At 44.4% G+C, this 20,511-nt stretch overlaps 1 protein-coding gene across 1 annotated transcript; it reads left to right on the top strand.

The window, feature by feature from the left end:
• Window positions 1-6,768: 6,768 nt before the first annotated feature.
• LOC117851969 (alpha-1,3-arabinosyltransferase XAT3) lies at window positions 6,769-10,031 on the top strand. Its single transcript, XM_034733890.2, has 5 exons — window positions 6,769-7,084; window positions 7,596-7,655; window positions 7,750-7,812; window positions 8,408-8,473; window positions 8,646-10,031. The coding sequence occupies exons 1-5, from the start codon at window positions 6,955-6,957 to the stop codon at window positions 9,827-9,829; spliced, it is 1,503 nt and encodes a 500-aa protein (XP_034589781.1). The 5' UTR covers window positions 6,769-6,954; the 3' UTR covers window positions 9,830-10,031.
• Window positions 10,032-20,511: the final 10,480 nt, after the last annotated feature.

Here is a 20,511-nt window from a genome sequence, read left to right as displayed (position 1 = left end):
AAACCAGACAAGCACTTGATGTCATCAAGCACACTCATGATATAACTATCGGCTATAGCAACACAAGCCGATGTATCACCATGCACAATTTCCACTTCATTGCCGACCCATTGGATTAAAAATTGATGCAAAGTAGAAGGGACACACTGATTTGCATGTATCCAATCACAACCCAAGATTAAACAGAAGTTACCTTGAGGCTCAGCAACGAAGAAAGCAATAGCCAACGTCTTGCTCCCAACGGTGAGCTCCATATAGAAGATGCCTTTAGCTCCCATAGGCTCACCTCCTCCCAGATCAGCTCCTCATCTGAACCTCCCAATTTCTTGAATAAAGAATAGGACATTAAGTTGAAAATTGCACCTCCATCAACTAGCATCCAAGAAATAGGCCTCCCATTGATGTGACCTTTCATGTACAGCGCCTTCAGATGACTTTCAATAGCTTTAGGCTTCTAGAATATAGCTTCCTTAGGCCCAAAGTCAAGGTCAGCCAATTCCTCCTAAGAGGCCAAGTTGAGAAGTGCCTGGATCTATTTGTGATGAGTGATTGACAAGATGATTTGAGGATTTACTGGTTGAGTCCATATTCCATATGCACTTGATTATACTAACGGCTAACCGGAGGTGTGAGTTGTGTGAGTTGTGTTGCGGTGTTTGTATAAAACATATCTTGTGTGTTGTGTGTCTTGGCTTGTGATGTGTAGGTGTAGGTGTAGGATGCGACATGGCGGTCGACGGCATGAGGTGAAGGTCAAGCAAAAGGTTCGTGCCGATGTACTAGGGCTATGAAGGGTGGACATGAGTAGGCTTGGACCGAGGGACCCGTGGAGTTCAGGCGGAGTCATGGGCAATCCACATGGTGCACGGAAGAGTAAGAGTACACAGACGATGATGAAGATGGCGTCGGTCAAGTCAAGCAGTACGGAGGAGAGTCAAGTAGGCGGCCCAAGAGCTGGCAGCCAGACACGCATCGACATCAGTGAGTCACGTCAGGTGCGGTGTGCATGAGGGTTTGACCGGTTTGGGTACAAAACCGGGGATGAGTCATGCCTACATGGTGTGCAAGAGGGTTTGACCAATTTGGCCTCAAAACCGGAGGGCAAGTTTGGTGCGGCCGAACGGTATCGAGTTGGAGGACGCGTGGCACCATCGCGAAGCTTGCGTCGAGGCGAAGCTAAGTCATGAAGGTGTCAGGTCCATCCGATGAACGAAGAAAAAGTTAGACGGTTTTGCCCCTAAGGGGTTTGAAGTTGTATGCTTCATGTAAGGGCAACTTGGGAAATAACCAAGTGCCTATATATATGAGAGATGGCTGGTTGGGGCAGCCATCCCTTTGGTTGTTTTGGGGGGGGGTTTCTCATTTGTTTTGTGAGAGCCTTTGGTAGAGGGAGAGAGGAGGGATCTTTGTGTTGATCTTTTTGCCATCCTAGCTTGGATTGTGCTTAGGAGTGGCTTGTAACCGGACATGGTGAAGTAATCCAAGAACCAATTTTGTACTCAATTGCTTTTCCTTCTCAAGATCTGAAATTTATCTTTTTTCCTATTTTTAAAGCATTTTTGGGTGAATTTTTGGATCTCACGATTGGCAGCGTTTTGGGGTATTTTTCTTGGGGCAAATTGGTGCTAGAACATGTGCAAAAACATCTAGGATGATCCCCTAGCAAATCCAAGCACGAGCACCTTGGATTTTGAGATTTCCTGAAAATCCCCTTCTTGTGCCCTTCTCCAAATCCATGGAATCATGTGACCAATTCATGAGCTTTTCAACTTGAAACTTTGGGAATACCTTTGGTAAGTTATTGTGAGTCTATAGTTCAAATTTCATGATTTTTGGAGGTTGTTTGATCGAGTTTCGGATTTTTTCCACCTTCCTCACGAAGGCTGATTTTGGAATTCCGGAATATTCTGGAATTTCCGAAGTTCCGGAATTTTCTGAAGGTTTTTTCGGAAATTTCCAAAAAATCCAGAATTTTCCGAACTAAGGTGTTGGTTTTCAAAATCCTTCTTCCGACACTTGTTTGTACTCTTTCTTACTTCCGCTAGTCTCAAATTGGGTTCCTAGCATCATTCCTATATCTATTAGCTCGTGCATAGCTAAGTGAACTTGATTTTGCTAGAAGAGAGGTTTGTGGATTGAATTGGGATTTTAGCCGAGGTTCTTTGAGAAAATTTGAATCGGCTCCCATTCATCCCCCTCTGGTCACCTGTCCGGGTCCTTCACCTCCTCCAGGATAGCATAACCATCCATCAACATATGCACCACATTAACATCAAAGTTCATGCACTCGGGCGAGGAATTGTAATCAACAAGTTGTTCATTGTCTTCTGGTTCATAAACTGATGCCAACTCATCGTCGCAAACCATAGGGACAGAAGAAGCAAAATCGGGTGGTGACTCTGGCTCGACCGGTCTGACTGGCTCCTCAACCTGTCTGATCGGCTCAGGTGCTAGTACTAGCGCCTCAACCGGTCTGATCGGATCGTCAGCTGGTCTGACCGGTGGAGCTGGGGCGTCTGCCTTGACTCTCCACTCCTTCTTCCGAGGGACTAGGGGTCTATACTCGTTGAATGCCTCGTCCCTTTGCTTCTCTAGCTCCTGTTGTCTTCTTTCTTAAAGCCTTAACCTTTGTAACTTCCTACTTTGGGTGCTAGTCAATCCGAGAGGGTACCACCTTGGCAAGAAGTACTTGGAGCTAGAGCCACTGCTACTAGCCTCATGATCATTGGCAGCAGGAACTCTCTGAATAGATGTCTCAACTGGATTGCCTAGGTCAACCGGTCTTTTGGCATCGCTCTCAACAGGGATGTCCAAAGACACAATTTAGATAACATCTTTTTGTACCTTTTCCTGAGTCAATTTCCATGTTCTGAACCTCCTCCTCCTTCTTCTTAGGATGATACACTTGCTTTGGAGGAAGTGCCCTAGGTGCCTGGATAGGCCGGTTCGATGCCTTGCACGGGGTGAGAGATTCTATCCGCAACCAACTTTCTTGATTCTCCCCATCCAGGACAGAAAGATGGTTGCTACACAGACTGGTAAGGCACCCAGATTACCCCATTGTCATCCCACACCGGGTGTGGAGGATTTGATGTCAGGGAAGCCCACGATTTGGAGGGGTACTGTTTTGGTCGAGCTTGGTCACCCTTTTGTCTTGTAACCACTCTTGGAGGTGAAGCTTGCCTCCCTTGATGAGTAGGTGACCTCATTCTTTTTTTAATGGCCGATCACTTGTAATGGCCTTTCGCTTGGAATACTTATCAAGAAGCATATCAAAGGTAACCTTTTCCCTTGGGCTACTCCGCTGATCTTTTGCCACATTAAGCTTCTAAATTTCAATCTCCGGACGCCTTGGTTTTAGCATTCGGGGGCGATCCTGGGGCTGACCGGTCTGACCGGCCCCTTGCACCGGTCGGACCAGTTTGGTCTATCCAGCAGACTCGAACAACTTTTGATCAGATGCCTTGGACGTCCCTTGCCCCCCGTGTCCAGAAGCATTACAGTGATTTTAAATGACTCCTTGCCATCTGGAGTTTTTTCATACACCACTTCCCTTGTCAACTCTTTTCCCCTCAAATCGGGCTTCTCTTCCCCGATTACCACATTTTTGCCTTTAGTAGCTTCAGCTTGATGCAGCCGAACCAGTACCTTAGGCTGCTATAGGTCCATAGTGTTGACACGAAATGGTGTCTTGTCCACTTGCATTTCATGAAACGTCAAACAGCCTTCATTTATAGCCAATTGAACATGTCGACGAAACAAATTGCAATCATTAGTGGCATGAGAAAAAGTATTATGGAACTTGCAATATGCTTTCCTCTTCAACTCTACAAGTGGAGGAATAGTATGAGATATTTTGAGGTTCCCAAGTCTAAGTAATTCATCAAAAGTGCAGTCACATTTGGAAACGTCAAAAGTAAACTTAACCTCTTCTTGCCGACCCTTATGAGGTGGCTTAAGGGATACACAAGAATAAGATTTAGCTTTAGAAGGCCAAACAAATTCAGCAACCTATACTTCATTATCAGCGTTGTTCGAACTATCGGAATCGTATTCAATAGCATTCTATACTTCATTATCAGCGTTGTTCGAACTATCGGAATCGTATTCAATAGCATGCATATTTGACCGACGGGATTTAAAGCTATCCTTCTCTTTGGCCAACCTAGCTTCTTGTGCCATGGCTCTCACATGTACAATTGCAACATTAATAAATTCTTGACCTTCTAGCCTATCTCTAATAGATGACCTTAAACCTTTAAAGGCTAGATTGGCCAAATCTGATTTAGAAAATAACAAATTGAAACAACAGTTTTTCGTTTCCCTGAACCGTTTCATGTAATCAGAAACATATTCATCTTTGTTTTGCTTGAAATGATCATGAAATTTTTATTCTAATTGATCCCAAGAATCAATAGAGCCAGGAGCCAATGAAGAAAATCAAGCAAAAGCCGTACCCGTCAAAAACAAAGGAAACAATCAAACTTTTAAAGCATTATAGGTACTAGCTTCACCCAGCTGAGCGAGATATTGGCTAACATGTTCCCATGTAGTACAATTATCCTCCCCATTAAATTTGACAAAATCAGGCACATGCCAACCAGGGGAAAAAGGAACATAATCAAAGCTAGCATCATAAGGTTTTTGATACAGCTTAGAATTCCCAATATCGTTCCCAAGTTTACTTCTCAAAGTTTTAAGCAGTTCTTCCCTAAACTTGAGATTTTCGTCCCATGTGTTGGACTACTTTTGCATTGTAGCCGCTGCATTCACATCACTCATGTGAGGCATGCTACCACTCTGAATGCGATAGACATCATCATACATGTCATTCAGTATGCCCTTGGAAGACATACTAATATTAGGGATAGGAGGTGACGTGTAAGCGATCACATTGGACAAAGGCGCAACTAGTCCAATGTCACCAGTACGGTTAGGAGCAACCAAACTGGGCACAATAGCGAGCGGTACTGGCATTTCAGGGACAACTGTCAGCTGGCCGGCCTGACTGGCCTGACCGATCTGACCGGTAGCCTCGACCGGTCTGACCACCCAGCCGTGTTCGGCCTTTACGAATGGCCAGGAGGCGTCTGTCCCTGAAAGAAGTTAGCCAGCATGCCATACATAGGATTTCCAGTAGGAGCCCCTAAATTTGCCGATAAACTTGTGTGTGCTACCCCACATGAATTTAATTATGGGAGGGTAGAATCAGCAATTTCAGCCAATTTACCCTTCTCATATTTATCCGTACGTGCATATAAAGCAGCAAAAAGCTCATTTTGAGATTTAACAATTGAATCGAGCCTATCACTCATAGAGTTATCAGAGGATGATTTGCTTACATTGAGCAATTCCTCAACATGGTTGTTGTTCATCTTGATCGCCGGCATCTCGAAGTCTTGCGTCCGCGAAGCCTTGCCATGACGATCCTTTTTTACGCCAGCTAGGAACTTCCATCTGACATACTCTTGCAATGCCACAAATCTCTGCTGCTCCTCCTCATTAAGATCTTCCACGGAAGCCATGATGATGTTGTCCTTGTCGATTTCCATAGTAGATCCCATCTTACTTGGATTTTCCGGAAAGGTTGTTAAAAACCAGATCTTTCTTCCCTAGCGGAGTCGCCAAAATGTGTTGGCGCCTTTTCCGGCCAACACACGAGTGCGCTAGATCATGCGGTGAACGAAACTTTCCTTGCTAGAGCTCCTGCTCCTGGCCGGTCAGGCCGGTCTACACAGGGGCACTGCGAAAACCTACGAACACCACCCTGGGAGGGATCCCGTCAGGGATGGTGCGCCTAGGGTTGCTCTGATATCGGACAAGCCTCTCAGAACGTTCTCAAATGCCATCGGGACGCAGTAGGAAAGCAAAGGGGTTGGAAAAGCTAGGGTTTGAGATAAAAGCATAAAAAGATATGTTTGAGGATTGGGTGATAGCCCTCAATCAGCCAGGACCCTTTATATATTATAGGGTGGAAGGTCTTTTCCCACAGGGAAATCCTGTTTCAACTCCAATTCGACCAGGACTCCAAAATTCGCCTCGAACATGGGGTGACCGGTCGGGGCCACCGGTCAGACCATTGGACGAGTGCCAGACCGGCTATAGCAGCCAGACTAGTTAGACCACCCATAGAGACCGGTCTGACCGGCTGATGCAGCCTGGTCGGCACTACTGCCACTTTTGGGCTCCAACAGTCTGCTTTAGAAAACTTTCTCCCTGACTGGTGGATGACAGCAAGGAAATGAGTGGACAAAATGGCCAGGAAAACTTTTGTCTCTTTGCTCATCCTGATTTCTTGATCCATCTGGCTTGAACGTAATGCAAGAACTTTCAATAGAGTCGAAAAAATGGCGACGCTACTGATGCAGATGATCCTTGAAGACGCCTATGCCTGGGTAGCAGCTCGATTTCACTGCCTGGCGCCGTTCACTGCAGCTCTTCATTCCAATGTCACGAGTAGTAACTGGTAGTTGGGTCGCAAGATGGGGCGAATGTAATCTTTACTTAACTTTTCAGTTGTCTAGCATGTCATCACTCCTAGATAACCCTGGATGTCCATGTAACCTGACTTTTCTCCTCCTTTTAATGAAATACGTGCCAAGGTGAAAAAAAAACACCAATAGATTGAAGGGAGTATACTAAGAAGTAAGAACTGTCGGTGGCTCAGCTTGCTTCTAATTAACAACTCAGCGGTGCAGTTTATAGTATCTCGCTGCAGTTTTGACACTGGCTCCCCCTTCCATACGTGGATGCCATTAGCGCGCAAGCATGTGCATAGGATTTAATGCTGCACGCAAGTCAACCGTTATATTGTTCTCAGGAATCCAAGCGTGGATCTGCCGAGATGCGATAAAAGGATCCCATGCTTAGCTTAAGTAGCTGCAAGGAAGCTCTTACTAGTTTGAGCATCTAGCAAAGGGCATTACAGAGTTGTGGTGCAAGAACTTGTGGGAGATGAAAGGCAGGCATGAGTGCCCAAAGCAGCATGGGAACAGCGGAAGAAGCGCGGTACTGTGGCTCGTTCTGCCGCCTCTTATAATTCTGATCGTGCTCAAGACTGATTTTCTGCCGCAGGCTGTGCTCGGTAAGTCGCCCTTTCGTTTATCTGTCGATAAATATCAGCTCTGCGAGCAGTTTGTTTTGTTCACTTTTATGTTAAACTGTGCGGTATCTTCAACCCGTTCACTCTCTCCACATTACCCGACCACATTACCACTAGTTGTGCTTTTCTGTTCTCTCTGTTTTATTTCCCTGTGTTCAGTAATGCATTGTAGAGCAGCGTGTGATATTATGAATTATACTTAGCTTGAGCAGGACCCTTAATTAAAATGTGCTGAATCTTCAAGTTTTTCATAGAAATCTACATTATATTGGTGCCTATAGTATATATTGTTGAATGTCTAGGAAAGTTTTTAAGATTTGGTGGAGAACATTGATATCCCTTCTTTGAGAGCATAGATATACATCTACCAAATAACCCTTTCATTATAGAGATAGGTTCTAACAATTCGGATAAAGCATAGCTCTGGTGATATAGCGTTCGGGGAATTAGCTGTACACTTACAAAACTATGCACCTTGATCCACTTTGTGCAGTACGGGAGACTGGATTGACCAGATACAAAGATGGAATGGTTCACAAGGTTTCATCCTTAGGTGAGCTAATGGAAGATTGCATACCTGAACTCTTTATTTCAGCCTACATCTTGATATGTCAAATGGTTGATACACCATGTTACCTCTATTCAAGGTGTGGACAGTACAAGATGGCAGCAACAATCACTACACACTGAGAAGCCAGAATCTGCAAAAGGTATGTAGCAATGATATGGTGAGAAAAAACTTTGTATTAACCATCTTAGGGAAGCTTCAGTCCTCTTCCTCGATTGCTATTAACAACAATATATTCACATGTGGCCTCACCTTGAATTCAGACTCGATTTTCGGGTCACCACCTTCTGCAGCATCAAGTGGTGACTAGTATCCAGTGCCTTCACGTGCTACTCGCACTAACAAAGTCACTTCCAGAATAACACTAAGTTTGAGTCATTGAATCAACGGGGCTAGCTAGTTTATATAATATGATGTTTCCCATGCAACTTATGGAGTACTAAAATTTATATAATTTTTTTTCTTCAAAGGCTGAAGTGGTATATCACAACTCAGCGTATCCTTGAAGAAGTTCATCTAATTTGTCTTCTGCACTAAGAAACTAGAAAGATTATGGTACATTCACTGTGAGCTACCATTTTGAAACCGTTTAGTGGAATCAAGCAATTCAATCTGCAGCACATATGTTACATGCGTCAACACAAGTTTGTCTGCAGATTAGCATCACTTGGTGCTCACGCTCATTAGAGCTGACCAGTATGATATAGCTGATACTAATTCATAATAATGTCCTGCAGGGTATAACCAACAAAACGAAATCCTTGCCACAAACGCGGCAAAAGATGGTTCTTTGATAAATTCAGGTACTAGTAACATTCCGTATTTAGCTTGATTTCTGTATGGGCCTTCGCCGCTTCACACCAGGGACAGTTTGATGTATTAAACAACTCGCGCAACAAAACTGCAAAAATTCTCCAATAAAAGGGTAATAAATAAATCCAGCTAATTTTCTAATCACACTTCTGTTGGATGCAGATGTAGGAGCACCAAGAATCAGCAAGCTAACCTGCAACTTCAGCCATCGTCACTCGGACTACTGCAGAATGGAAGGAGACCTGCGCATCCACGGCAGATCCGGCAGAGTCTACGTCGTCTCCTCTTCCACCTTCCGCCCAGAGAACTCAACTATAACAGTCCGGCCATACACGCGAAAGTGGGAGCCAGAGACCATGTCGAGGATTCGGGAGGTCGAGATAAGATCCTCGGCGCCACCGCCACACAGCTTCGTCATCCCACCCAAGTGCACAGTAAGGCACGATGTGCCGGCAGTGATCTTCTCCACCGGCGGCTGCGGCAAAAACTTCTTCCACGCCATGAGCGACCTCATCGTCCCGCTCTACACCACCGCCCATGAGTACAACGGCCACGTCCAGCTGCTCATCACCGACTACAACACCGAATGGGTCGCCAAGTTCAAGCCGATCCTCGCCGCACTGTCCATATACCCGGTCATCGACTTCGACGCCGACACCGCCGTGCGCTGCTTCCCATCAGCGCATGTCGGGCTGGAGAGCCACAGGATCCTTGGTATCGACCCGGCTCTCTCCCGCAACGGGTACACCATGATGGGATTCCGGGACTTCCTCCGTTCCATCTTCTCGCTGCAGCGGCCATGGATGACCCCCGTAAGCCGGAGCTCCGGGAAGAAGCCTCGGCTCGTCTTCGTCCTGCGGCGCCACTCGAGGGCGGTGACGAACGAAGCCGACGCCATGGCCGCGGTCGCGGATATCGGCTTCGAGGTGGTCGCCGCGGGGCCGGAGGACGTGAGCGACATGGCCCGGTTCGCGCCGGTGGTGAACTCGTGCGATGTGATGGTGGGCGTGCACGGCGCCGGGCTCACCAACATGGTGTTCCTGCCTCACAACGGCACGATCGTGCAGATCATCCCGTGGGGGAACCTGAAGTACCCGTGCCGGTTTGACTTCGGCGACCCGGTGCCGGACATGGGGCTCCGTTACGAGGAGTACGAGGTGACCGCGGAGGAGACCACGCTCAAGGACAAGTACCCCAGGGATCACCCTGTGTTTGACGACCCATTGTCCATACACCGCATGGGAAAGATCTGGAACGTGTTCCTGGAGGAGCAGAATGTCACCCTGGATATCGACCGGTTCAGAGGAGCCATGCAGCAGCTTTACCAGTCCATCACCACGGAGTAGAGAGGAGCTGGTAGGCATCAAGTAGTGGTTGGCGTGATGAATCAATGTGTAATTTTTTGCTAGCTCTTCTTTTGCGGTTATTTTTTAACTCTCCTCTACTCAGTATCACCTTGATCACAGCACAGCATGAATGTAATGATGGATGTGTTGAGAACAATTGATGAGGGCTTCAACAAGGATGGAGGAACATACGAATATACAAGCTTGTGTAATACACAGAAAGTATGAATAATTTGAAGATGCAATAACAATATAGTTAGTAGTCAATGATTTCCATTCAGATTTTATTTTATTCAACACCATGTGTACATTCGTTACCTGGTCATTTATTCCAAGAAACTTTCTGCTCGTAGGATAGCCCATATTTTCCACAAACAAAAAGTTTCCTCTCAAACATTTCGAGCACAAGAATGATACAAGTTATACAACTCTTTCGGAGTTTTGGGATGTTGTTGACTTGAAACTCACTCTTTCAAGTGGTACCAAGTGCAAGTGGATCTTAATGGTGCTGGAAATCCAGTTCCATTGGTGTAACCAGCATCAACTAAATCATAATCTCCTATTGTGAAGCAACTGTTAACAAGCAAATCAAGTAAAATAAAATAAAATGCAAAGATAAAGAGGTGTACACTTAGGTATAACAAATGCATCTTGGCAATTTATTGCGTCACGCAGAACTCTTTAGGGATGTTGAACCCTTCCAGCCAAGTAATACATACAAGAATTTCATAGTCAAATCAACCACACCTAGCATGTTAGTGATGATTTGTTGCTTTTTGTTCCTCTACCTCCCTTGGTCAGCAACAGCAACACGCACATCAGCAACATGACACACATCTGGTGCTCCAAGTGCATTGCAAAACCACTTTTTTTTAATCATCAGATGGTCCTCAGTTATAGATAGAATGGCTGTCAACACATTAGAAAAGCGCTTACTTATAGTCTTTAAAGAACGCTTGTAAGTGCCACAGAGCAACCTCATTTTTAAACCATGTCAAAATACTAGCAATATTATGCATCCTTTTCTTCCAAATTAACATATACAAGGTCACGGAGATCACACCTCATGCAATATGACACACAAGTCTTGGAAGTTTATTTTAATCAAACACAACTTACATAGCATGTATCTTTAGATCCATCATACATTTCTTTGAGAAAATACTTTCTTTTATTGTGCTTATGCTCAGTGTCACAAAAGCACCCCAAATCCTTAGTCTCTCTATGAACTAAGATATGCTAGACTAAGAACAACTAACTCAAAATATAGTTCTGTCAACACAATCCTTCTGCTCTTTCTTCTTTGTTTTCTTCAGATATACAAAAACCAACTCAAGAACTGACATGGTGTAACTACAATGCACACGCATATCATTTGTAGAAAAAAAATTCTAAAACAAGCATACAAAGACCATGGCATACAACAACACATCATGGCATACAATAAAAACACCTCAATTAGGGAGCACATATAGAGAAGCAACCGACAACAGAGAAGCAACCTGAAAAAAAATTGCATGCAAGCACTACAAGAAATGTGTTTATCTATAACGAAAATTTTATGATACATTTGTTCTCATCGTAGATCTATAACATTTTTGGTTAAAAACATCATAAACTTTCAGATCCAAGCAAATTTAGTGACACAGTTACAGAACGTCATAATAGTTGCTAGGATTCTGTACGGAGTGAAAGAAGCGTGCTATTGTAGCCATAAAGAAATCATCACTCGCTGTTACATGGTGGATTTGTAATAATATAAGGTCCATGAAAATATCATAAACCAACTAGGGCCCCACATGTAAGCATTTGTTGAAAAATAAGGTGTGCAAAAATGTCATAAACCGAGGGGGATCCCCATGCAAGCATGAGTTGAGAAATAAAGTATTCCAATTCATCATAAAATCTAGCAGGATCCCACAAGTCAATCTGTGATAAAAAAGGGAGGAAAATAAAATGGTAAAGAGTTCTAAGAGCAGGGGTTGAACCTGTGACCTCTTGATTAAGATGAGTTAGCACTACCACTGAGACATAATGCAGTTTATGGTTTTTGAACAAGGCAGCTTCTTTATATTACATCTCTAATAAGTGTGGTCCACTTCCCAGTTGCAAGCTAGAGCAATGGGTACATCTGCAACGGCGCGCACTGTAAGGGACCTGTCAGCATGCTCCTGTTGGCTGTGGCAAATAGCCTAGAGGCGTCGATGCGTAGATCTGCAACGGGCAGCAGGAATGGCGCATCCTAGCAGCGAAGGGAGGAGTAGGAGCTACGATTAGGTCAGTCCCCTATTTTGTGCCGCTACTTTCCCCTTTCGTCGAAGGGAAGAGGATTTTCTAGAATTGAGGATTTGGGTTGAAGGCAGTAGATTCCGATTTGCATCCGATTGGGTTTGCATCCGATTGGTGTTAGAAGTTGGTTTCAAGTTACAATGACTTTTTTGAAAATTCCGAGTATTCCATCATCATCTTCTTCCGTTGGTAGCTACTGCTCGGATACATCTTCTTGCGACACTACCTGTTGGCATCCTGAAAGCAAGTGCGATCATGGGTTGAGAGCAGTGGTGAAGTATTCTTGGACCTTTCTCAACCTTGGTCATCGGTTTGCTTACTGCCCAAAGGTAATGGCTACCTGTTCCATAGAGATATTGGTTCTATGGTTTCATGTTACTGTTGTTAACAACAATTTGTAAAGGAGCATTTAATTTGCAGCATGAAAAGAAGCAATGCAGTTACATGACCTGGGTTGATCCAGAATGGGATGATAGGGCCTTTGTTGTTCTGGTGAAGCTCGTGAAGAAGAAGTTGCAAGCTGAGGAGGATGCAAAGAAGTGTGAGGAAGACTCAGCAAAAGCTAACGGTGAGCTAAGAGATTAGGAATGAAAGATGGTGCGGCAACAACTTTAGAAGGCTACTGCAGAGCTGAAGTTCATTGGGAACTATAGGCATAATGTCAAACTTGTGCACGTGCTACTTGCTTTATTTGTTGTTGTCGCAGGATGGATGCTCGGTGCCAAGGCTAATTAAGTAGATGGTGAATGAAGTTCTTAACCGTTATGAAAAATCTTAACGTAGTTCCTTTGTTTGTATTTGTGATGTGTTGGAGGTATGCCCTAGAGGCAATCAAAGAGATGATGATATTCCATTTGTATCCATGATTTGTATATTGTGTTCATTGAATATCCATTAAAGGCTACTTGAATTGATTTGCAATTATGTGAATTGTATGTGAAACTCTTTACTTGTATGGTTATTCTAAAGTTGTTCCTAGTCGGAGTTCATATGAGGACACACATGAATATTAGACTAGCACATGTATTAGTTGATGACTATGTTTCACAAGTCATGGACATGGAGATGTTGAGCTAATAATGTGGACACATGTGGAGACATGTGCTAGGACTGACCCAGCACAAGAAGTACTTCTCTCGTTAAACAACATATACGCTTTGTCCTTAGACCTGAGATTGTCGCATGTATTCTAGATGTGGATCGACCTACTTAGGGGCTATCAAACGCTACGCCGTAACAGGGTAGTTATAAAGGTAGCTTTCAGGTTTGTTAAGAAGCATGCTATGAGACATGGTCAATCAAGATGGGATTTGCCCCTCTCTGATTGAGAGTGATATCTCTGGGCCCCTCGAGTGATCGGATCCGAAAATGCATGGCCATACTACGTACGGTTAAGAGTTAACCTACAAAGGGATTCCGAATCACAGGATCGAGAAAGAGCGGTCGGCTTGAAGCTAGACCAAATATCGTGAGGTAAAGGGAATAGCATGTATATTATGTTGTGATGGTTCGTCTGATATGATCTTCGTGTGCGTATAGGAGTTGGCACGTCTTGCTAGAGGCCGCTACCGACTATTGAGCCGAGTAGGAGTACTCGGGCCATGTCTATACGTATCCGAACCCATAGGGTCACACACTTAAGGGGCTGGAAGCCCAATTCGGATCTGATCCGAGTTGGATTAGGTTTAGAAGTACTAATGGGCCTCGGACCCAGAGGCCCGTCAGGAACCTCTATAAATAGAGGGGTGGGGGCGCCCTAGGGTTGACACCTTTTTGGCGAAACAGACCTGCCGCGCCTCCCACGCCCTCGCCTGTTACAACTCGTAGATCTAGCAGTCCGGCTTGCGACGCTTCCTCCTTGCACGTGTGGATACCTTGGAGGTGTTGCGCCTGAAGCACTTGGACGAGCCGCCGACGAGCCACGACAAGCCGACGACGAGCCGCGGCACCGGAGGCGATCTTGTTGCACGTGGACGAGCTGCTGAGAAGCTGCTGGACGTGATCGACTACGTACGACTACGTTGATCGATTACGTACGACTACGTGATCGTCTTCACTGCATCGATGCATATCTACATCTTCCGCACCAGTAGTGCGTCGAGTGGTAATCCCGTGATCCTTATATGGCAGTTCTTCCTGGTTATACGCGGTAGAATTTTTGAATTGCGCTAGTGTAGCCTACCTCGTATCCCAACAGTGGTATCAGAGCCGTAGCTGCTTAGTTTTGGATTCGGGATGTGTGCATATGGAGATATGCGAGTTTTCCGTTTGATCTATGTCCTGGTTTCGTGCCCTTGCTGCAATGGTAGTGTAACGACATACTCCTACCGGTCGGTTTCCACCATCGGAGTTAAGTGATACACGTAAATCCAGTTGCAGTGAGTGAAGATCAATATGATTGGTCGAATCGAAATCTAGGGTCATACGCCAGGCGTATTAGATGTGCAATAGTAGATGGGATCTACTGCCGGGGTCGGGATTTTTGCCGTATGCATATGCTTTGGTAAATCAGCCGTAACTTTTCGGTACGATCTTGGATCAGGGTGAATTTTATATGATAATTGATCTACAGAAAAAGTTAGACATGAAATTCAATGGCTTTGCCATTTTCGGTGAAATTAGATTTCCCAAATTCGGCTTGGAAGATGGAGTTTCAGGCCTCCGAAGTTTGGAACGTTAGGACGCCTAACTCTGTTTTGCAGGATGTATGTATGTATCTTGTGATCAGTATGGTCCCCTTGTGTATGTGATGCACGTGTGTAACTCATTCGTAACCTGCGTGTCGCGCGTACGGCAACACGGCAGGAGCCATATGTGTTGTCACTTTATTGTATTTAATGGTCTGCGTACCAATCTGTGATGATCCAAGCAACTAAACTATGTAATCTTCATTACTAGCTTCTTTACTAGCTATTAGGTGTAATAGCATGTTCTAAGTTCTTGGAGGACTCATCACCAGAAGGATGGCACACATGGAACATGGAGATGGAGATCACCATGGTGAACAGATTCTATGAAAATGGAGATCACCATAAGAGAAACGGGCCATACTGTGTCACAACTGTGTGAATGCTATTCTGTTTATGTTTTACTTTCTACATGCTGTGATGTTAGAAGTAGAACGATCCCTCACAAAGTTTAAGTTAGTATGCCCTCCCAACTAAAACTTGCACCGTCCCATGTCTTGTACAGTTAGTGGTGGGTCTATGAAATTAGGGTACCACTAGTTTTCCTTGACTAGACGGGTTTGTGTCGGACACTTACACGCATAAGGGTTGGTTTGCTTAACAAGGTCATCTTAACGGTTAAGGACTTTGGGGCATAAAGGTTGGGCGCCGAGACATAGAGATGTCACCCAACAACAGGAGTCATATGTGATATGATTAGCAAAAGTTGCTTACCGATCTACCTTGTTTGCTAGCGGTGATGCTAAAGCTCACTAGTGGACTTGTTAGTTGTGGATCCTGAATCACTAAGTTTAAATAGAGGGATATTGATTTTAGTGGGAGTAGATTCTGTTAAAATAGTTTAATGTGATTTGCTCTATCATGGATACGTTTGTCTTAGTGTATTTTGCATTACTTTGTTGTAGATTAATGGCACCTACCAGCACTACACCATTTGCTTTGCGTTCGGTCCTTGAGAAGGACAAGTTGAATGGAACAAATTACTCGGATAGGATCCGTAACCTGAGAATTGTTCTCAGGGCTGAGAAAAAGGAAGATGTTCTAGACAACCCACTACCAGAAGAATCTGCTGATGATGCACCCGCTGCTGCTAAGAATGCTTACAAGAAAGCATGTGATGCTAACCTTGAAGTAAGCTGCCTTATGCTTGCTTGCATGGAACCTGAGCTGCAGATGCAGTTCGAAACAAACCATGAGGCGCACGATATGATCATGGCGCTTAGAGACATGTTCCAAACACAGGCCAGGACTGAAAGGTTCAATGTGTCTAAGGCCTTTGTTGAGAGCTAGCTAGCAGAAGGCGCAGCAGTAGGACCACACGTAATCAAGATGGTTGGTTACACTCAACGGTTGGAGAAGCTGGGCTTCCCACTGGGCCAAGAGTTGGCCACTGATTTCATTCTTTCATCTCTTCCGCCTAGCTATGTGAACTTCATCTCGAACTACCATATGCATGGGACGGAGAAGGGTCTGAATGAGCTGTGTGGCATGCTTAAAACAGCAGAGGCTGACATCAAGAAAAGCGCTAGTACCAGCCATGTGATGGCTATACAGAACAAGCCTAGCTTTAAGAAGAAGGGCAATTCTTGGAAGAAGAAGGGCAAGGCTGGAACGTCCAAGCCAAACCCACCGCCCAAGGTTAAAGCTGGACCTGGACCTGCTCCAGACAAAGAGTACTTTTACTGTCATGAACTTGGTCACTGCAAGAGAAACTGCAAGCAGTACCTAGCTTCCTTGAAGAATGGCGGAAGTAAGAGTACTTCTACCTCAGGTACGCTTGTTGTTAATGTTATAGACAACATATTTCTCACTGATACAATTATTAATTCTTGGGTATTTGATACCGGATCGTTTGCTCATATTTGCAATTCGATGCAGGGAATGATAAGAAGTAGAAGCGTGGAAAGAGGAGAAGTTGATTTCCGCGTGGGCAATAATGCAAGAGTTGCTGCGTTGACCGTCGGGACGATGCAACTCCACCTCCCGTCAGGATTTATTATGGAGTTGAATAATTGTTATTTTGTTCCTAGTTTAAGTCGAAACATTTTGTCTCCTTCATGCTTGATGAAGGATGGTTATTCATTTGCGAGTGAAAACAATGGTTGTGTGATCTCTAAGAATAATATGTTTATGGCTTTTGCACCCATTGTGAATGGATTATTTGTTTTAAATCTTGATGGTTCACCTGTCTGTAATGTAAGTGCTAAAAGGCCTCGGCCTAATGATTTGAGTCCTACCTACTTGTGGCATTGTCGTTTGGGTCATATAAGTGAAAAGCGCATGAAGAAGCTCCATTCTGATGGACTTCTAACTTCGTTTGATTTTGAATCATACGAGACATGTGAGGCTTGCTTGCTAGGCAAGATGACCAAGACACATTTCACAGGATTTCCTGAGAGAGCAATAGACTTGTTGGAACTCGTACATAGTGATGTATGCGGACCAATGAGCACGACGGCTAGAGGAGGATTCCAATACTTCATAACTTTCACTGATGATTTTAGTAGATATGGCTATGTCTACTTGATGAGGCACAAGTCTGAAACCTTTGAAAAGTTCAAGGAATTTCAGAATGAAGTTGAAAATCAGCGTGGCAATAAAATTAAGGCCTTACGATCTGATCGTGGAGGTGAGTATTTGAGCCACGAGTTTAGCAATCATCTAAAGAGTTGCGAAATTGTTCCACAACTTACGCCGCCTAGAACACCTCAGAGAAACAGTGTGTCCGAGCGATGTAATCGAACTTTGTTAGACATGGTTCGATCAATGATGAGCCAGTTGGACCTACCGTTGTCATTTTGGGGATACGCTCTAGAAACAGCAGCTTTCACACTTAATAGGGTACCATCTAAATCCGTAGTTAAGACACCATATGAGATATGGACTGGAAAGGTTCCTAGTTTGTCTTTTCTAAAGATTTGGGGATGTGAAGTGTTTGTCAAGCGACTTCAGTCGGACAAGATCACACCCAAGTCGGATAAGTGCATTTTCGTGGGATATCCAAAGGAAACTTTGGAATATTATTTCTACAACCGATCAGAAGGCAAAGTGTTTGTCGCTCGAAACGTGGTTTTCCTAGAGAAAGAGTTTCTCAAAGGAGAAAAGAGTGGAAAGACAGTGCATCTTGAAGAAGTTAAAGATGAGCCGATCGGGCAAGAATCAATGAGTGATGCTAACGTAGCAGAACAAGTTGAGATACCCATGGCAAGAGAAGCACCGCCACAACCACGAAGGTCGGCAAGGCTCCGCGAAATGCGGGAAATATTATTGTTGGACAATGATGAGCCTGCGACATATGCAGAAGCAATGATGGACCCAGACTCCGAAAAATGGCAGAGTGCCATGCAATCCGAAATAGAGTCCATGGGAGACAATCAAGTGGGAGCTCTGTAGTATTTCTAATCTTATATGTGGATGACATATTACTGATTGGAAATAACATTCCTATGCTTGAGTCCGTAAAGACTTCACTGGAAAATAGTTTTTCGATGAAGGACTTAGGGGAAGCGGCATATATTCTGGGCATTAAGATCTATAGAGATAGATCGAGAAGGCTTATAGGTTTAAGCCAAGATACTTACATTGACAAAGTGTTGAAGCGGTTCAGCATGGAAGAGGCAAAGAAAGGGTTCTTGCCTATGTCACATGGCATACATCTCAGCAAGACTCAGTGCCCTTCGACTGCTGATGAGCGGGATCGCATGAGTCGAGAGTCATATGCCTCAGCTATTGGATCTATCATATATGCAATGATAAGTACTCACCTAGATGTTTCATATGCGCTAAGTATGACAAGCAGACACCAATCTGATCAAGGTGAGAGTCACTGGACAGTGGTGAAAAACATTCTTAAGTACTTGAGAAGGACTAAAGATATGTTCCTCGTCTATGGAGGTGAGGAGGAGCTCGTTGTAACAGGTTACACCGATGCTAGTTTCCAAACCGACAGAGATGATTCAAAGTCACAATCAAGATTTGTGTTTACGCTAAATGGTGGTGCTGTTAGTTGGAAGAGTTCCAAGCAAGAGACGGTGGCCGATTCTACGACAGAAGCCGAGTACATCGCGGCTTCGGAAGCCGCGAAAGAAGGTGTTTGGATAAGGAATTTCCTCATTGAGCTTGGTGTGTTCCCAAATGCGTCCAGCCCATTGAATCTCTACTGTGATAACAATGGGGCAATTGCGCAAGCAAAGGAGCCAAGGAACCACCAGAAGAACAAACACGTAATGCGGCGATTTCATCTCATTCGAGACTTCGTTGACTGGGGTGAGATAAAGATATGCAAAATACACACGGATCTGAACATTTCTGATTCGTTGAAAAAACCACTCCCGCAGGCTAAGCAGGATGCGCATGTAAGAGCTATGGGTATTAGGTACCTTCTAGATTGACTCTAGTGCAAGTGAGAGACTGTTGGAGGTATGCCCTAGAGGCAATCATAGAGATGATGATATTCCATTTGTATCCATGATTTGTATATTGTGTTCATTGAATATCCATTAAAGGCTACTTGAATTGATTTGCAATTATGTGAATTGTATGTGAAACTCTGTTGGCGCTAGAAATCGGTCAACCGAATCCCCAGCGTCTGACACACGACCCGGGAGAATCTGCTTAACTCCTGTTCGGGTGATTGCCCTGGTGCGGTTCGCGCGGCGTGCCAGCCAATCTGACCTGTTGATTGGCAAGGAAGAATACGTGTCAGGTCCAGAAATCACGATCGGCTAAGTTTCCGATCTCGAGAGAGCTTATCAGCGAATCGGCCGATTTGCCGTAATAAAGAAATCGGCTATAAGGTAGCCGATCACTGTAGCCTTGTAGATAGAAAACTACTGGAGTAATCGACACAATGCTATAGTAACAACACTAAGAATAGATCTAATCAGCAATATGTAAAAATAAGCGAATTTAATAGCAGAATATAAAGAAAGACGAAACCACCGATTCCTAGCTGGATAACTGGTGATAAAACTAGAAAGACAGGTAAAACCTATGATTCTAGTAAATATCGATAACTAGTGAATAAATCTAAACGAAACAACAGCGATGCGCCCGAAGTTAAGGCTTAGAATTTACTCGGTAAACGAAACTTAAAAGATCGGCTGGAGATCAAGTCGATGCAGCCCTGCCAACCCGTACGAACTCGTGAAAAAGGAGAAAGTATTTGGCGAAATCGCCTGCTTGAAAGTAAGTACAAGGAAATAGTAATTTGTTGTATTGAGTAGTTGATTGTATTGATTTGCAAAGGTAGCTATTTATAGCCCTGTACAGATGACTCCTTAACTGACTAGAACTCTATCCCTAATCCAAATAGAAAATGAATCTTTACAAGTACGATTCGTGCTAGGTTGGTGTTGACGCCAGATTTCGTCACTAGTAATCGGCGCCAAGAAGAGAGGGAATCGGAGAGGCACAGCTGGGAATCGGTCGAATGGTGCTACAGTGCGAGATCAGCCGATGACTTCTGTCTCGCCTCGGGTCGAATGCGCCGGAGTCCCAATCGGTTGCCTTTTGCCGATATGGAATCGACCGATTAGGAGGATGGGTTAATTGGGCTTGTATGGGCTTGAAAAGGAATAAGAGGATGAGGAGGAGGTCAGCCCATGAAGCGTGGAGTAACCAACCTAGCACGAATCATGCTTGTAGATATTCGTTTTCTGTTTGAATTAGGGATAGAATTCTAGTCGGTTAAGAAGTTATCTGTAC

Source organism: Setaria viridis, chromosome 4, assembly GCF_005286985.2.
Source record: "Setaria viridis chromosome 4, Setaria_viridis_v4.0, whole genome shotgun sequence".
Classification (NCBI taxonomy): Eukaryota; Viridiplantae; Streptophyta; class Magnoliopsida; order Poales; family Poaceae; genus Setaria; species Setaria viridis.
The sequence above is the reverse complement of the archived record's forward strand: the minus strand, read 5'-3'. Positions and strand labels throughout refer to the sequence as shown.